This window comes from Rattus norvegicus, chromosome 1 (assembly GCF_021556685.1).
Source record: "Rattus norvegicus strain SHRSP/BbbUtx chromosome 1, alternate assembly SHRSP_T2T, whole genome shotgun sequence".
NCBI classification, from domain to species: Eukaryota; Metazoa; Chordata; class Mammalia; order Rodentia; family Muridae; genus Rattus; species Rattus norvegicus.
Genome location: NC_141534.1, coordinates 252,886,828 through 252,906,032, shown reverse-complemented (window position 1 = coordinate 252,906,032; position 19,205 = coordinate 252,886,828). Strand labels below are relative to the sequence as shown.

At 45.8% G+C, this 19,205-nt stretch overlaps 1 protein-coding gene across 4 annotated transcripts in view; it reads right to left on the bottom strand.

The window, feature by feature from the left end:
- Positions 1–19,205, bottom strand: part of Entpd1 (ectonucleoside triphosphate diphosphohydrolase 1) — a 127,509-nt gene that overhangs the window by 4,070 nt on the left and 104,234 nt on the right. For all 4 annotated transcript variants that reach the window (XM_087587081.1, NM_022587.2, XM_087587090.1 and 1 more), the window contains 7 exon segments: positions 19,054–19,171; positions 16,299–16,449; positions 14,556–14,715; positions 13,426–13,662; positions 12,174–12,434; positions 6,803–6,922; positions 3,713–3,850 (listed from right to left, as the gene is read on the bottom strand). In XM_087587081.1, coding sequence (XP_087443207.1) covers positions 3,713–3,850; positions 6,803–6,922; positions 12,174–12,434; positions 13,426–13,662; positions 14,556–14,715; positions 16,299–16,449; positions 19,054–19,171 — 1,185 coding nt within the window.

Here is a 19,205-nt window from a genome sequence, read left to right as displayed (position 1 = left end):
CCTTTAGAAAAGAATTTCCAGTCCCTCAGAACTTACAGAAATATGAGTGGTATTTGAGTAACAATTTTGGGAAGGTTTTATTACAAAATCTGTTCATGATGACGTAGAGAAGTTAGCAAACACAGACAAGCCTAAAGAAACTCTGCACACAGTGCCACTCAGGGCCTCTGGTGTCCTTTGTGACACTTCCTTCCAGTCCTCTGTGAGTGTGCTGCTGTTGTTTTTACAAAACAAATAAGTAAATGTTAAATTGTATCTGGATAATTCACTTAGGAATACTTGGTATACATTAACCCCCATATATATTTTTGAACCATTACTGAAATATTTTTTCCATCTTTTAAAACACATGCCAGTGTAGACTGCCCGTTAGCCATTTTAACCAGTTACTTGGTATCTAAGGAACGTGATGAAGAGACGAAATGATGTGTATGTTTTTACGGCTTTCAGCACACACTGTGCCAACTTACAATGCTCCTTTCTTCCAAACCCTGACCCATACTGATGATAATACGCAGAAGGACTCTGTCTTTTCCTCTCACTATGAGGTGGAAACCTTTAAGTGTTCAGATTTAGGGGAGTCCTTACCTGGACTTAGAGACAACAGATCACGCAGTAGCATTTATCCCAAGAATATAAGTCAGAAACGACACCCTTCATAATAGACCCAAATAATATAAAGTACCTCGGTGTGACTTTAACCAAGCAAGTAAAAGATCTGTACAATAAGAACTTCAAGACACTGAGGAAAGAAATTGAAGAAGACCTCAGAAGATGGAAAGATCTCCCATGCTCATGGATTGGCAGGATTAATATAGTAAAAATGGCCATTTTACCAAAAGCAATCTACAGATTCAATGCAATCCCCATCAAAATACCAATCCAATTCTTCAAAGAGTTAGACAGAACAATTTGCAAATTCATCTGGAATAACAAAAAACCCAGGATAGCTAAAGCTCTCCTCAACAATAAAAGGACTTCAGGGGGAATCACTATCCCTGAACTCAAGCAGTATTACAGAGCAATAGTGATAAAAACTGCATGGTATTGGTACAGAGACAGACAGATAGACCAATGAAATAGAATTGAAGACCCAGAAATGAACCCATACACCTATGGTCACTTGATTTTTGACAAAGGAGCCAAAACCATCCAATGGAAAAAAGATAGCATTTTCAGCAAATGGTGCTGGTTCAACTGGAGGGCAACATGTAGAAGAATGCAGATCGATCCATCCTTATCACCCTGTACAAAGCTTAAGTCCAAGTGGATCCAGGACCTCCACATCAAACCAGACACACTCAAACTAATAGAAGGAAAACTAGGGAAGCATCTGGAACACATGGGCACTGGAAAAAATTTCCTGAACAAAACACCAATGGCTTATGCTCTAAGATCAAGAATCGACAAATGGGATCTCATAAAACTGCAAAGCTTCTGTAAGGCAAAGGACACTGTGGTTAGGACAAAATGGCAACCAACAGATTGGGAAAAGATCTTTACCAATCCTACAACAGATAGAGGCCTTATATCCAAAATATACAAAGAACTCAAGAAGTTAGACCGCAGGGAAACAAATAACCCTATTAAAAAAATGGGGTTCAGAGCTAAACAAAGAATTCACAGCTGAGGAATGCCGAATGGCTGAGAAACACCTAAAGAAATGTTCAACATCTTTAGTCATAAGGGAAATACAAATCAAAACAACCCTGAGATTTCACCTCACACCAGTGAGAATGGCTAAGATCAAAAACTCAGGTGACAGCAGATGCTGGCGAGGATGTGGAGGAAGAGGAACACTCCTCCATTGTTGGTGGGATTGCAGACTGGTAAAACCATTCTGGAAATCAGTCTGGAGGTTCCTCAGAAAATTGGACATTGAACTGCCTGAGGATCCAGCTATACCTCTCTTGGGCATATACCCAAAAGATGCCTCAACATATAAAAGAGACACGTGCTCCACTATGTTCATTGCAGCCTTATTTATAATAGCCAGAAACTGGAAAGAACCCAGATGCCCTTCAACAGAGGAATGGATACAGAAAATGTGGTACATCTACACAATGGAATATTACTCAGCTATCAAAAACAACGAGTTTATGAAATTCGTAGGCAAATGGTTGGAACTGGAAAATATCATCCTGAGTGAGCTAACCCAATCACAGAAAGACATACATGGTATGCACTCATTGATAAGTGGCTATTAGCCCAAATGCTTGAATTACCCTAGATCCCTAGAACAAACGAAACTCAAGACGGATGATCAAAAGGTGAATGCTTCACTCCTTCTTTAAATGAGGAAAAAGAATACCCTTGGCAGGGAAGGGAGAGGCAAAGATTAAAACAGAGACTGAAGGAACACCCATTCAGAGCCTGCCCCACATGTGGCCCATACATATAGAGCCACCCAATTAGACAAGATGGATGAAGCAAAGAAGTGCAGACCGACAGGAGCCAGATGTAGATTGCTCCTGAAAGACACAGCCAGAATACAGCAAATACAGAGGCGAATGCCAGCAGCAAACCACTGAACTGAGAATAGGTCCCCTATTGAAGGAATCAGAGAAAGAACTGGAAGAGCTTGAAGGGGCTCGAGACCCCAAAAGTACAACAATGCCAAGCAACCAGAGCTTCCAGGGACTAAGCCACTACCTAAAGACTATACATGGACTGACCCTGGACTCTGACCCCATAGGTAGCAATGAATATCCTAGTAAGAGCACTAGTGGAAGGGGAAGCCCTGGGTCCTGCTAAGACTGAACCCCCAGGGCTATGAACTAGACTATGGGGGGAGGGCGGCAATGGGGGGAGGGTTGGGAGGGGAACACCCATAAGGAAGGGGAGGGGGCAGGGGGATGTTTGCCCGGAAACCGGGAAAGGGAATAACACTTGAAATGTATATAAGAAATACTCAAGTTAATAAAAAAAAATTTTTTAAAAAAAGAATATAAGTCAACACTACCCTGCATGTCAGCTAAATCTAAGAGAGATTCTTCTAACACAAGGAATAGACTGCCGGAGTGGAAGGGGTCTGGGATGTTAAAAATAAGGAAAAGGTTCTTTTAAATGAGCAACGTGTGCAAGGAAGTCAGTCTTACCATGAGAGAATGCACGAAGCTGCTACAGTCCTGATTCTATGCTTTGATTTGTCTGAGTTCGCTGTGTTTTAAGAGCTGGTAAACCTATTTTAGGCTTTAGCAGGCTCCAAGCTAGCAACACAAAGAACACCCTTTTGCTTCCCAGCAAGCAGGGGTCATAAAGCTGTTTGCTTCTTTACTCCTGGATGCCTGCAGGTGGCACTGTGGCAGAGCACGGCCGGGAGGTTATAGCCTAGGTCTCTAGGCCAGGTTGCCAAGCAACAACCCCAGCAGCAAGACTGATAAGAAACCAAGTTCTTCATTTCCTGGATCACAAAGGAGGCCTTTGGAAGGATTCTGAAGTCAGGACAGTGGCTAATGAAGCACTATTACATGAATGAACTGACTCTTTGAGAACCAGTTAAAGTTCTATGTGCAGAACAGCGAATCCCCGTCATTAGAGACAGCCTATGGCTGCCTGCTGTTCCCAGAAGGGCTTGACACAAATGCCAGCTGGTGGACTGGTGGAGCAGGCATCAAGACTAATCAAAACTAATTGGGTGGGCTCCCACATTTTCTAAGTTCAAAACTACTTTGTCTCCAACTTCCACACCCCCAACAGATTCCCAAGTTACCTTGCCCATAAAATGAATCTGGTCCCAGGAGGTTCCCGTGAAGTTATAGCCTTGCAGAAGGAGAGACAGGATGTAGGTCCCCGAGAAACAGTATTCACTCAGGTACTTCTCCTTTACTGTAGGATAAGATGCCTTTACCTAAACGAAAAATGAAAGAAATATCAAACCTCTACAGTGGGCAACTCGCTCTGGCTCCTTCTAACTACGAGACCCAGTGAAGAGACAAGAAAGTCCCCAGCTCCCATGGGTCTGAGGCTCAGGTTCTACCACAGGCTGTGGGGATGGTGCGTTACTCCTTCAGAGGCCTCAGGGTTTTAAGTTCAGGTCTCCTAAGGAAGCTTTTATTCCTCAAGGCTCTCTGTGAGAGGAGTGAGTGTGCTAGGGGAAAGGAAGTTCCTGTGGTCTAGGAGTTTCAGAAACAGCTTCAGCACCTCACCCCATGCCTTACTCAACAATCATGTTGGCGTATTAAAAGCTGTGAGAGCATCATCTGAGGGAAGTCCATGGGTCTGTGTTCAAGCAGTCTCTCACATGACATTCACAGAGTCGTTAGTCAGAGCTTCTAAGGGCATCTTAAGAAAATAATGTCCAACGAAATCTTGTCACTCAGGTTAGCTCAGAGAATAGCACCAGCATCCCTTTGGAAGGCCCCAATCAACCCAGGTTACCAACTCGGAATCTGCATTCTCACTTGATGACTCTGCTTCTGTGTCTGTTTCTGCCCCCTCCCTCTCTCATATACCATCTATGTTCATCAAGAAAGTTGCCCTCCCTCTCCTTCCCTCCTGTCTTCTCTGTCTGGTTTTGGTATTAGGGTAATGTTTAACTTGCAGCGGCAGTCTGGGGGGATCACTTCCTGCTTGCTGTATGGAGTACCTGCTGCTGGTTCTTCATTAAAGGTTTAGTACAAATTCATCACACTTTCCTTGCAAATCAAAGCAGTAATACATTATAAAAGTCATGCACCATGATCATGTTTGGTTTCAGGTACCAAAAGATGTGAAAATGGTTCACCTAATGGAAATCAATGAACACGACATAGCATATAAAACACCATATAGTCATCTAAATAGTTACGGAAAAACTCTTTTATGAAACCCAGCAGACCTTCCCTTCTGATAAGAGCCCTGAAGGAATAGAAAGAGCACAGGAAGGCTGCCCACCACAAAGCAATAGCCAACATGGTATATACGGGGAAAACTAAAGGCATTTCCTCTGTCCACTCTCTCCACTGGGCATCAGTGCAGCACGAGGTTCTCAGTAAAGTGACAATGAGAGACAGAACGAAGAGAAAGAAGTCAAACCATTCCTACTGCAGACACGTCCATCATGCCCCATTCTTTTGACCTGATACTCACCAGAGCAATGCTACCAGAAAACACATCCATGTTACAATTTAGTCAAAGTAGTAGGATACGAAAATAAACACGCAAAAAAGTCAGTGGCTTTGCTATATATTAAAAATTATCTTACAGGGGCTGGAGAAATGGCTCGGCAGTTAAGAGCACTGACTGCTCTTCCAGAGGTCCTGTGTTCAATTCCTAGCCACCACATGGTGGCTCACAACCATCTGTAATGGGATCTGATGCCCTCTTTTGGTGTGTCTGAAGACAGCTACAGTGTACTCACATACATAAATAACTAATTCTTTCAAAAAATGACCTTACAGACAAAAAAAAAAAGCAAGAAAATAATCCCCACTCCCAGTGGCCTCAAATAAACAAAACAAAACAAACAGACAAACAGACAAACAAAAAACCAGCCTAGGAATAAACCTGATCAGAAAGCTGAGTGAAACAGCAATAAAAATGTTCACTCTGAGGACACTGGATAGGAAGGCTTCCCACCACATGGATCAGCACAATTTATGCTGTCAAAGGACCCCTGACAGGCCGTGGGCAGAGCAGAAATCAGTGTTGTCATGATGAGAAGACAGTACAAAGGTTCCTCAAAATCTATCAAATAGTACTGCATGGCCCAGCAAGTCACTAGTGTGTGACAGCACTGTCTGAAACAGTGCAGAGAGGCAATTAACCTATGTTCAGAGAAAATGAGGCTATATACAAAATAAAATGCTGTTAGCCCTACACACAACACACGTGCACACACACACACACACACACACACACACACACACACACACACACACACACCACACAAAGCATGGAATCTCCCTTTTGTACAATACAGGTGAACCTAGAGATTATTTTGTTAAGTCAAAGAAACCAGACACAAAAAGGCAAATACTGAAAGACCTTTCTCATATGGAATACTAAAAAGTTAATCATTCATAAAGAAACTCATCATTATGTAATCAAGAGACTCAAAAAGATTTCATGGCATTGAGACAAGAAGCAGTGGTTATCTGAGAACAGGAAAAACAATGGTACAAGGAACAGTAGGAGATTGGTCAGGGGGTGAAAGGTCATCCCCAGACAGGATTAAGCTCGATTCTTTTCTTGCATGGCCGGTTTACTATAATTAGCAATAACAAAATAACAAAATTTAAAAATGTTGTTGAATGCTCTCACCACAAATAAATGGTACACGATTAAGGTAAAATTTATGACCATCATTCTGATAAATGAGCATGGTGCAAATATAACATTGAAATATATCATATAATTTAAAAATATGTCCACCAAATATAAAACAAAACGATAGAAAAATCACCTTTTAAAAATAAAGGAAAGACGGGTGGTGGGCTTTGGGGATAATCTTTTTTATCTGGCATAAAGGATAGATGTATCTGCTTCTTCTTTCTTTGAATCTTAACTGGCCATGGTAGCCACTTTGTATCCATGACAACAGAAAGGAAGAAGCAATGATGAGTTAGAAAGAAGCCAGTAACCCCACATGACCAGCTGTTTGTTGCAAAGCTGTGTTAAGTGAGAAATGCAGGATGTGGCTTAAGCCATTATACATCATCAAGGAGCAGTGATAAAGGCATTCCTGGGCCCACCCTCTGGCCTCCTCTATCACACTGGCTGGACCCTTGTCCCGCCAGCATGAGGTCACGTGCAGATTCACATCCTCCATGACACTGAGGATACCAGACCAATTTCACAGACGTGGCTTCTGGTCACTTACCTCCTCCCAAGGCTTTGAGCAAAAGTTTTTTGTTATCTCAGTCATTTTCTCCTGAGAGGAGACACTGTCGTTCGCCATCTTCTTAAAAAAGTCCATCACAAAGTAGAAAGCAGAAAATGCCTGTGGGGGCAGAGAACAGAGTTTCAGGCTGCATCCAACACGCAGGGGCGAGGACGCAAAGCCTTCCAGAGCTCAGCCCTGGCTCTAACAATAAGGGAGCCCTCTGCTGGCAACCCCGTGCTGCAAATAAGCTGTCCGCTCCAAGTTCAGCTAAAAATAAACCCAGTGAAAGTTTCCTGAAAGATACACAATTTACATTTTTTATATAGAACTCATATCTAGCTTAGCAAAAATAAGTAACTGTGTGCATTTGTGTGACTCGCAGTCCGTTTGTGTGACTCGCAGTCCGTTTGTGTGACTCGCAGTCCGTTTGTGTGACTCGCAGTCCGTTTGTGTGACTCGCAGTCCGTTTGTGTGACACAGTCTTGTTTTGTTTGGTTTAGCCTTGACTTTTTCAGTACTTCCAGTCTAAACAGTTGTCTGGTCATATAGAGGGCATTCTGCTTTCATCCCCTTTCTAAGAAAACAACGAAGAATGTTAACACCAAATTTATCTACAAAGGAATAAAGATGTGTGACCAAAATACACTGAGGGGATGGTGGCACTGTTTAGACAAAGCCAAGGTAAGCACATTTTCGGAAACAGAAACAGGCTCACACTTGGAATCAGGATCCTGCCCCCAAACTGACCCCCTGACTGGTCCCTATCCCCCCTTCTGTGTTGTTCTGTTTGTCTGTTCCAACTTGTTTGTCTGCTTAGCAAACTCTGGGGTTTAGTTTGGCTCTGCCCTGACAGGAAGCTTTGTAGAGGCAGGGGTGGTGTCACTGGGGCCACTTTTCTCAGCATTTGTGTCCAAACGTTTATGTGGACTCAGCCCCTGGTTCCTGTGGGGTGTTCACTCCCAGACACTGCCAGGCTCCTGTTCAGACTTTAGTCTCTATTTTCCATGTACATTTTAATGTGGAATAAAGGTTTGTAAACTGGGGGTCACACCACAGATCTACCACAAGGGATTGTCGAATAAATTTTACACAGACTTTTCAGTTTACATCTTGATGTCCATTTTTCTGATTGGACGATCATTAGCTTTCCTCAAATTCTCCAGAATTGTGTGGTCCCCTGAGGGATTAAACAAGACTGGATTGTAGAAGACATTATGTTAAATGAAAGAAGCCAGTCACAAAAAACAAATAGCATTTGATTCTGCTGGGATGATGGCGTCTGGCATAGCCTGGGTGGGGTGTTGTGGGTGCTATCATAGGAATGAAGAAAGGGAAGAGGTCCAGGGTCTGAACATCCTCTCAAAGACCACCCACGACCTTCGGAGAGTGTTCAACATGACAGCGCTCTGAAATCAAATCTCAGATCTCAGAGTGTTTCAGGCTGTGGGACATTTTGAATTTTGAAGACATTTCATCACTTGCTATCACGAAACCAAAAGGTAAACCTAAGAGAAAAGATCAAAATGTATGCACACCAACACTGGTGTGTGATAGTGTACAGTTAACACTATTACATAATTAACACCATGCCACAACACGGATGTGTTAAAAGTGTGCCACTAACAGTCAAGGGACAACTTAAATGTTGCAGTATCAAAGCGAGATAAATGAATCATGGTAGACCACATTGTACAATGGTAATATAGGTATGACCCCCTTTGTGTTGCTTTATGGTAAGGCTGAGGTGTTGCAAACCTCTGGTTGACATGCCACATTGTACTTCTGTTCTGCCCATGAACAGTTGTCTTTCTAGCACAGTTATACTATAGTAAAAACAGATATCTCTTACGGTGCCTGCATATTTCCACTTCATGCAAAATGCACAACACATAAAATATGTTCTATTTAACTGTCCCGGTCACTGGCAAGGCTTCTAATCAATAGATTACTAGCAGCTAAGTTTTTGAGGGAACCTAAAGTCTAGGCAGTAACAATGGCAGAGAATACACTTCAGAGGCCCCTGACTGTCTTGTCATTACTGCCACCATGAGCTATGAGGCAAAGACCCAATAGCCACCATTGCCCTCCAAATCAGCACACAAAGTGCTCTGGCCCACACTGTGACTGTAGCAGCGGGTGACCAGAAATGGTCATTATGGAAGACTTGGTGACAGTAAATGGTGCTAAGTAAGAAATGGATGTGACTTCATAAGCAGGGGTGAGTGACAACAAGGAGGGTGTGCTTTGGTGACACCAGGTGCCACCAAAGATGACAACACCATGGAGCAACTTGTCAGCGTTCAGACAGATGGACAGACAGACAGACAGACGGACAGACAGTGGGGTTTTATGCTTCCAGAGGAGAAGAGGGCACACAGGCAACGTCTGTGACAGGTTTTGCTGGACAGAGTGAATATGCAGCCGTTAGCAACGACGTAAGAGGTCTCCTGCACACTGATCCCAGAACTGCAGGGAAGGAGCAAGGGAAACACTCATCAGAAAGTGCTCTGTAGGAGACCAGGCCCCACAGTGCTAGCTAACCCCGCAGCACATGCGTTTCTGCTTACAGGAGTCCAGCCCTCCTGTGTGGAGTGTTGACAGTCTGTCTGGGTGTGGGACAGCAGAGGAGCCCAGTGCAGCAGACTCTGTATGGGGTAGGTGGTTACAGACCATGACTCTGCAGGAGCCTTCCCGCCAGAAGTAAGAAGAATGGGTAGCCATAAAAATGAGAAGAAAAATCCAAATGAGCCCTGAGGCCAGCATGTCCCCTCCTGAGGCCAGCATGCCCCTCCTGAGGCCAGCATGTCCCCTCCTGAGGCCAGCATGCCCCTCCTGAGGCCAGCATGGCCCCTCCTGAGGCCAGCATGGCCCCTCCTGAGGCCAGCGTGCCCCCTCCAGGTTAGTGTCACCTCACCTCAACTACTACCACAGAAAACTCAGAACCACAAAAGGACAAAGAGGCAAAAGCAGCTGATCCAACAGCTGAGAATCTGTGCATCCTGCAGCTGGGCACGGGTAACGGCCAGTCTATACCAGCCAGCAGTCCGACCACAGCCGTGAGCGTGAAGTCTCAGCAAAAAAAGGCAAAGGGAGACTGAAGTTGAGAGCTCAGGTGTTGGATTTCACCCGTTGGCCAGGTAATGAGGTTGGCATTAGCTAGGCAGCACGGAACTTTGGGCATTTCCTCAGGATGCCTCTCGTGGCTAAGAGCCTAGATTTTCTCATTGTACCTTTAAAGATTTTAGGTTGTTTCCTGTCTGGTCTGTTGAGATTCTTTGAGAACTTCACATTTAACTTGTAATAAATGTTTCCAAACCTGATTTCTTTCAAAGGAGAAGAAGACAGCGTGGGGAGGGAGGAAGAGGAGGGGGAGAAAGGAACAGCTGGTGGCACATGTCTATCATCCCAACTACATACGTGGGAGTTGGAGGCAAGAGGATGCAAGTTCAAGGTCAGCCTGGACAACTTAATGAATTTCTGACTCAGAATATAAAATCTTCATTAAAATATTAATAAATCTTCAGTAAATGTGAAATAGTTGTATGTGGGTTTTTAATAGTGTTTTCTGTTGGCCAGCAGGGCGTACACATAGTCAAGCATTTTGAATGAGTTTTAATTATACTTCGCTATCTTTGCTCTTGTTTATGTAAGTGGTACAATGCGTTCTTAGAAATGATTTCTAAATTACCTCATAAATAATTCTCAACAGATGTTCTCTCCTTCCTGTTGGTGTTTCTAATTTGCTCTGACGCTGGATTCAATCTAGATGCCGAGGGCACAACATAGCCAGACTGGAGGACACAGGCTGATTTGACTACTGCATTTACAGAGTGGCCATAGAGCATCAGGGCTGACCACAGTTATAGCAAAGCTTGCTTTCGCACAGCTCTGGGCCTCACAGCCTCAGATTAACCGGCATCGGGAACGACAGGAGTCCGCTTAGGTTTATCCTTCCTGGTTCCAACTATAGTGAAAAAGCCCTTAACTGTCTGCAGCAACCTTATCCATGTGCCTCCCTCTTGTGCCCGCTTCCTTCGTCTTCAAAAAGTTTCACTTGTCAGGGAAGGACCCTGGTGCCACAAAGTCCCATAGCAGGACACTAGTACCAGGCTAGTCATAGGGCACGGAAGCCATGTTCTGGTTTGGATTGATGCCAACAGCTGACCAGCTACACTATAGCCACTGCTGCTGCTACCCCCTCCCAGGAGCCTGAGAGCCTGGATCCACGGCCCTCCCCACTGTTTCTCAGAGGCCAAGAGCACTGAGAGCACCTGTAGTTCACAGCACAGGAGTTCAGTCAGGTCTGATGACAACAGACCCCTCAGGCTTTTTATGTGACATTAGGTTGGGCATACAGGCCATATATACAAACAAACAAACACCTCTCATTCTGGGCTCCAGGGGCAGAACTAAATCTCCTCTCATCTGATCTTTTTCCTGAAGAGAGAGAAAGGTAGACAAAGGCCCCGATTCTTTGATTGGTATTATGGGTGACCAATGTATGCATCTGTAACTGTGGCTTTGTAATTGGCATTTGCTGGAAGTTAGGCAACTCTTGCAATATACTTCTTAACTGTGGTTACAGTAGTATCTGGTCTCAGGAAACAAACAGGCAGTCTGGATAATTAATAGAGCACGGGGCACCTTTCCTCCTTAGCACCAACACCTTATCTTATGTTGAACAGATTAGGAAAAAAGGAATTAGGAGTCAGGATCCAATAATCATGCAGCCCTCCAAACCGTAATGAAACGGATGCTTGTTTAAGTTCTCCCCTCGTGGTTTCCCAATCATCTGCTTCCCAGACGCTTCTTAGAGAAGAAATCCCTCGGTGGGCTCATCCCATGCCTGGTGCTACTTCTGACATGTAGGGTGTTGCTTTTAGCAGACTCTGATGGGGGCATATCCTGCAGCTAGCCTTCTTCCTTGTTTATGGAACCCTCATTTTATCCAGGTAGATAGATCAAACAATAATTAACCTAAGCCAAACATGGTATTTTTATCAGACAGCTTCGGGATATGCATTTCACCATGGTCTGGCTGACAGACGTGGAAAAGGTATGTGTTGTCTCTGGTGCGTGAGAGAGTTGCATGAAGAAAAACCTCTTTCCTACCTTGACTTGGCTTGGGGGTGGGGGACGTGATGCTTGGAGCAGCAGCCATACTTTTTGCATCATGAAGAAACTCAAGAAGATAAAGGAGAAGGTGATCCCAAGCATTGACGTTGTTGGGACAAATAACACAGGCCTAGTTATATCCAGACATGGCTGTGAGTAGGTTTACACTATTTAAATACATTATAGGCATGTCTTGTACAACTTGTAACACCAAATGCTCTCACCAATATATGTTGCCATTGCACAAACTTACCCCAAAACTCCCCTGGAGAGGTGGTAAGAAGACACCGTTGAAGGCACACTGGGAGTAAGGGCAGTGGCTGTTGTTGAAGAGCTTGAGGATGCTCTGGTGGCACTGTTCGTAGTCTCCAGTGCCCTGGACTTGAAACTGATTAAACGGTAGCTTCTTCTCAAATCTCTTGGTGCAGGGAGTGCCATAGAGTTCGCTTACATTCACAACCTTCTTATATCCTGGGTAAAAGCACGGGTCCTTGAGAATCCCACCACTTGAAACCTGGATAGAAGAAGCACTTGAATGCTAACTGATCATACTCAAAGGGTGCCCCCATATCCCTGGCCTGCCCTCACCGCCCTTGTAAAACCTGAACCCAGAAATGCCCTGAGCTGGGAATGTCTCTGGCCTCTCAGTGCTGAGCACACAGTAGGTTTACAAGCAAGAATCCCCAGAAGACTCTAGCCTAGGTGTACCTGTGTCTGCATGTTATCCCCTTTCTTCCTCCCCAACCAGACTGGGAGCTTCAGGAGTGGGATGATGCCTTAGGTCTTTTATTCCAGTAACGAAAAAATAAATAAATAAAAGATCTTAAATCCTGAGGATAAAGGGAGGCTTTGCATCAGAGCCCTGTGGACTTTGGAGTCCAAGGCACCGCTCAGCTACACTTGCTCCTAGGTGACAGCCTTGATGGTTTTAAGAACAACAGAGTTCATGGAGGAGAGAGAACTGATTGTCCTTCCCTAGAGATGGGACAGCTGGATGTGACAACTTCCCTCTGTGTTTATTTGCCAGGGAGTGTCTGGTAATCTCATTACATCAAGCATTTATTCTTGCATCCAAAATGCAGAAGGCATCTGGGGACAATAAAGTATTGATTGACAGATTCTGTATTTTCCCCACAGTGTTTTTCTTTTCCCTCTCTGATTACAAAAGAATGGTGCAGACAAACTTATAAATGACCACTCCTCCCCTCAGCAATGGTCTAGTGTGGAATCTGAATTATCATCACCACTGGGACAAGAAATTAATTCCCAAGGAGAGGTCTGAGTGGTATCCTTGGAGATAGCACAGTAAACAAACATGGGAGGGCTGTCTGGGTGGACCGACTCGCAGGGGTCCACCAGATGTAGCTTGGTGTCCTGCCTGAGAAGGCCTGCGGAGTGCAGTGGCCAGCTTTGGAGCAGTTACTGAATGACGAAGGGGAAATAACAGGATGTGGGGGCCGAGGACCAGATGTGGGGAGAGCACAACCGAATTCAGTTGCACTTGCCTGAATGTCCTGGGCCAGTTTCTGCCAGAGTGCCTGATCCTTCCCATAGCACAGGAAGCTGTGTGTGTACACGGTGTAGTCCGTGCCGTAGAGACGGAACTGCAGGGAGGTTTCTGGGGCCTCTAGAGTGCTGTTTAGGGGCACGAAGGTGATCTGTGTAGAAGCTCCGCCAAGATCCAAAGCGCCAAAGGTTGCCTGTTTCTGGCTGTCTGAGATGAAGTTTAGCCAACTCTGTTCCTGAAAGAAAGAGGAGTGCTAGAAGTCTCTGGACGTCCTGCTTCCCGAGATGCAGAACCAGGGGCAGAGGGTCAGGCAAAGCCTACTGTGGTTCCCAAATCAGTTCCAGATCAATGGCCAGCAAGAGGACTCTGAGGCCATAGCTCAGAGAACAGCAGAGTGGGGCCAGGAAAACGATGGTTTCACAAACGAGAACAACCCCCCACTCAGTCACCAGCTCAGTGACCTGGGCCAGAGAATATTCTATCTTTAAGCATCGTTACGGGGGCTCTGCTAGTGTGGGTGGTGATGTGCCACCTGGGGAACGTCACACCACGGGCAGACCGCTAAACATGCCTCACTTCGCAAATGCCGTTTCATTTTACTTTGCTTTAAACCTAGTCTTACTGTGTTGTTCAGGCTGGGCTCCAAATCGCAATTCTCCTGCCCCAGTCTCTCACGAGTCTCTGCCCAGTTAGTCTTATTTTTTTTAATTGGATTAAGATGCTATCAAATGAAATATATTAGGGAGCTGGAGAGAACTCGGTGGGTGGTTAAGAGCCCAGGCTGCCCGTGCAGAGGACTGGGGTTTGATTCCTAACACTGGGAGGCTCACAACTGCGTGCGACTCCAGTTCCAGGAGATCCGACAGCCTCTCCTGGCCTCTGGAGACACTCATGTGCAGGCACACACACAGATGCTCACACATACACATAACTTTTAAAGATAGATTCTTTAAAGTAGATTTTATTTTCCTCTGTGTCTGCCTGAGATGATCACACCTCGGTAAATGTACTTCTAGTAATGGCTACGAATGTAGGAGTATGGAATTCGTTCATTTATCCACCATTCCCCTTGCTAAGGACCCAAGACAGTAATGGCACCGACCGTCCTCCGTGGTACGAGGCGCTTACCTGAGTGAATCTGCCCAGCAGATAGTTAATAGTAATCCACCCATAGGCCCCTTCCTCCTGCCCAGTGATGATCTTGGCGCCCTGGAAGTCAAAGGGGTAGCTCTTCAGGCTCCTCGACACTGCAGCCAGGACTTCGTCTGCCGATTGCTTGCTTTCCATTCTATGCAGGGGAAGAGATGGTGTGATCTTTCAGGCTTGCCCTTTGTTTTGTTTTGTTTTCTGTTTGTTTTTTGTGTTTTGTCTTCGTAGTTATGCCTACCCATTAAACTAGAGAACCTAACACACCAGACTGGAAGGCAGGAGGACCCTGTGCATGGCTCTGTCTCTCCAAGTGCAAATCCTGCAGTTGGATTTGAGAAGTATGTTTTTAAAGTACCAATTTGGCTTTGTTCCCAGGCTCAAAACGGATCACGGGTCCCTTTAAATGGCAGTGGAGGTAGATTAGCATTATCTGGCCATATTGGGCGCTGGGAGGTGAGGTTTTAGCTACCACTGTGCCCCTGCTTCTTTACATCTTAGTCTCTGAGTAACATCACTTAGGGCAGTAGAAATGAGAGCCAGATGCCCAAGTTCCCCTGAAGCCAGCCTGGGAAAATATTACTCTTACTATTGGGTCTGTTTGAAACTTCGAGACATGAAAGGGGTCTTCAGGGTTAGCATATGAAGATGAAATGTGACTGTCCCAAGGCCCAGTCTGAAGCCCAGAGAGGCTCTCAGTGGAATGAAGCAGCAGCTGGGGCGTCTCACAGACACAGTTCCCCTAGCCTTCCTGCTCCACCTACCCTCAGTACTGATAACCGAGTTGCATTCTTACAAGGTTTCTCACGTCTCCAACCTTCCGGGCATAGTGCACAAGGTACTTTCTGGTCTCCATCCTGCCACCCACGGCTCAAGCTCTGCCACTTCCCAGCCGTGTGGTTTCTGGTGAGCAACTTAACATTTCTAAACCCACCCCCACCTCACCCCCCACCCTCCCATCTCTGTCTCCTTTCTCTGTGGACCCTTTTACAATCCTCACTCTGCCCTGGCTTCTCACCTCCCTACCTTTATACATCCACTGGAGCACAAACCCATGATGCCAGGAGCTTTTGTCCCCAGCACCTAGGACCATCTGTGGCACATAACAGCACTGACAGATGTCTGACTAGATGGACGCTGAGCTTTGCCAGAGCTGGCCTCCCCTCCCCTCCAGCCCCTCCTCCACTCAGGCAGCTCTGATGTGGCAGGCCCTTCCTCCTGCCTTCCATCCTGAGCAATCCCACAAGCTCCCTGGGCAGCTTTGCACACTCCTGTTAGCCAACAGATCGCCCTAGATAGAAGTCTAATTTCCTGAGGGCTGAGTTTTCCTCTCATGTACTGTGAACTGAGGGAACCCCCGTGCCGCACCAGACGAACGGAATCTGATGCACACAACACACAGGGATATTAATGGGATGGGGAGACCAACCAAGCTTTGCTAGCTGTAGTTACTTGTCTTGGGACATGGGTGGGTCTTCTTTTACCTTCTTCCTCCCAGATAGTGAGTCTATCTTCAACCCCAAATTTTGGAGGGCATGGCCTTAATCTTTCTAAGGCTTCCCCAAGGGAGACAGGCAGGCTCTTTCAGATACTTAAAACTTGTCGTTATATAAACGTAATAGAACTTATTTTCTAGCACAGGATTTGGCATGTGAGGCAGTTACAAGGCCCCTAGTGTCAGCACTGCCTCAGGCCCAGCACACTGGTCTCTACATATCGCTCTACCTGAGCAAGCGCATGCCCGCGGTGGCTCCCAGGTACACGGGTGTCTGGTGCTGTTTGGACGCTGGTATCCGCTCAGTGGACATTTTCATGCATTCAGCCAGATATGCAGCTATTTCATCTGTTTTCTGAGCGTATTTTGAGATTCCGGGACCTAAGGAAAAAAACAGAAAATGAAAACGTTTAAAAGAGAAAGTGTGGGGCACGTGTCTTGACCAAATCTTTTAAAAAGCGTTTGCTAAGAAAATGGAAGGAGGCACTTCTTGACATGAGGTACTCTGGGTTGTATTTCTTAGCGGGAAGAGAGGTTGCAGTCAGAAGCACCTGGTGATGAGCGAGACACCCTTTGGGTGTATCTGTGAGGCTGTTTGCCAAGAGGTTTACCTGGAGAGGAAGAATGCAGACTGCAGCATTCTGGGGATGGGGTTCTAGACTGAATGAAAAATGGGGGAGGAGAAAGCTGGTGAGACCCTTCTTCGGCTTCCTGATCTGCCCAGATGTGAAAAGCTCCTGTTGCCATGGTTTCCCCACCATGACGGACTGTTTCCCTTAGAACCACAAGCTAATGTAAGCCCTTCTTTCCTTAAGTTTCTCTCTCATGTATTTCATTATAGTCGTGAAAAAAAAGTACCTAATAAATGTATAGTATTGTAATTTTTTAAAATCTTGTAATTTTAAATTTTTGCTGGTAAAACAGGGTGTTCATCAATTTAGCCACAAGGTGGTGCTATTTCACATCCTCTGACACCAATGCAGCTCTTAGAGTAGCTTCTCTGTTAGCTCTTTTGAATGCTCCTTCCACAGAGTTGTAGTGAGCAACATTAGTTCCTAGAGGCCCTAGGTTAAGATGACATTTAGCGCAAAAGTTAAAGCACCCGACACACTGGCCTTTCCTGAAAAGGCAGAATGGCCGTTAACTAGCTATGTCATAGAGTATGCCCTTAAAATTTATGGAGTTTCTTTTTTTGTTAGAATAAACAGAACAGAATCTGCAAGTCCTGAGAGTCTTTCCTGCTCCAGTACCCTGCCTTCCTCCTAAGACTGTTATTTCAATTTTAGAGCAAACTAACGGTTGCTATGGAGAGGGCTGGAGCCAAGACTCCTGTTTCCATCTTACTCTGAGGTGAATTCCACAGTGCTTCCTATCGAGAATTTGCCTTCAAGATGATTATTGAAATGGGCTTCTAAACAGCCTGTTTGTGTGACAGAATGAGAAGCCCATGCTCTGATCGCAGCTCACTTCTGATTCAGGAAGTCTGTTCTTGGTGTCTCGCTAACTGTATTTGTTAGTCCAAACACACACATTCATGAGGTGAACCTCAAAAGAAAGACATCTGTGGAACCTTTGGGAACTCAGGGAGCACTGCCTCCGTAGCAGCAAGGCCTAAGTGTTGGCACACCAGGCCCCAGGAAAAGTGGCTTTTTCTCTTTCTCCCTGCCCGGTTCCTTGGCAAAGTATTAAAATCCGTGGAAGCTATTAGCCATCAGATTAAAAGTCACTTCTCTTCTGGGATCCAGATTACCTGATTGAAAAGAAACAGTGTGTTCTTGGCTCAAAAGGCCAATGGAGACAAAGATCACAGGGGTGCATGTCAGATAGCAGGACAAAGCAAGTCAGGGGAGCTGAGCGGTCAGCCATCCTCCGGGTGGGGATGGGGAGGCTGGGGGGATCGAGTTATCAGCATATAAAGCAGTGCTTCTGTGGGAGCTTCTAGTGCAGTTAGGGGCCTGGACCACCAGCTGGACTCTCGCCAGTTACAGGGGACTAATCCAACAGGCTTTTGCTTCCTTCCCTGGAAAAGAAGATTTAAATGACCCTAGCCCTAAAGGCCTGTGATCTGCTCTTCCCCACATCTGAAGAGAACCAAAGTTGCTGAGATTTTCCTCCAAGTTGCAGTCTGAGTCTAAAAATAAGAAGGGCAGGTGAGCATCCCCACAGAAGCACCAGGAAACATGGTAAAAATGCAAACCCCCAGGCTCCCGCCCAGACCTGTGGCTGAGGAGAGCACCCACCCTCACCCTGGGTAGTTCTGGGCCATTGCAAGTCTGAGAACCACTGGCTTGGACGTGGATCTGACAGCCAGCTCCATCAGCTGCCAGCTTAAGTAACGTTAAACAAGTGGCGGGAACTGTCTTAACCTTGCTGTCCTCGTTTTTAAAACAGGGCTGCTGCTGCTCACCCAACAGACCTGGAGAGTGAAAATGGGTGCTGAGTTCATGGATACGGGATGCAGGATTCATCCTGCATGCATGATACAGGGATGTAGCTCTACTGACGAGAGCCAGAATTGCTCAGCTCTTGTGCATGCATGTGTGCGTGCGTGCATTTGTGCTTTGCTGAGACCCTAACCTCGAATCATGAATAATCATGAATATTAAGCCTGCACGGTACACTAAGCTACACTTCCAGATATTTTAAAATTTGCTCATTTTTCCAGGGTTGATTTCAATATTGCTGTCATTATTGGAAGTAATAAGGACTGAACACAGGGCCCCGTGCGTGTGAGCATATGTCAACTGCGGGGCTACATCCATGTCTTGTTTAGGGCAGAGTCTTACTAGGTTGTCCAGGCTGGCCGTGAACTCATTCTGTGGTCCAGGCTGGCCTGAAACTGATGATCCACCTGCTTACCAGCCTGTGCTAATAGGCCTGGCTCAATGTCACTCTATAGTGATAATAAAATACCAACGACAGACCCGACGTGTTCCTCGGTTGGCTCTCGTGCCCGCTCTCCCCATCCCCTGGTCCCCGTCTTACCTTTCACTTGGCATTCTTCTAACTGCTGCACCACTCCTGTATCATTCTCCTTCTCAGCCGGCCACTTGTAGATGTACAGGTTGGTGTGAGACGACCCGGCATCCAGCACAATCCCATACTGAGGGCGAAACAAGTTCAAAACACTTATCAGC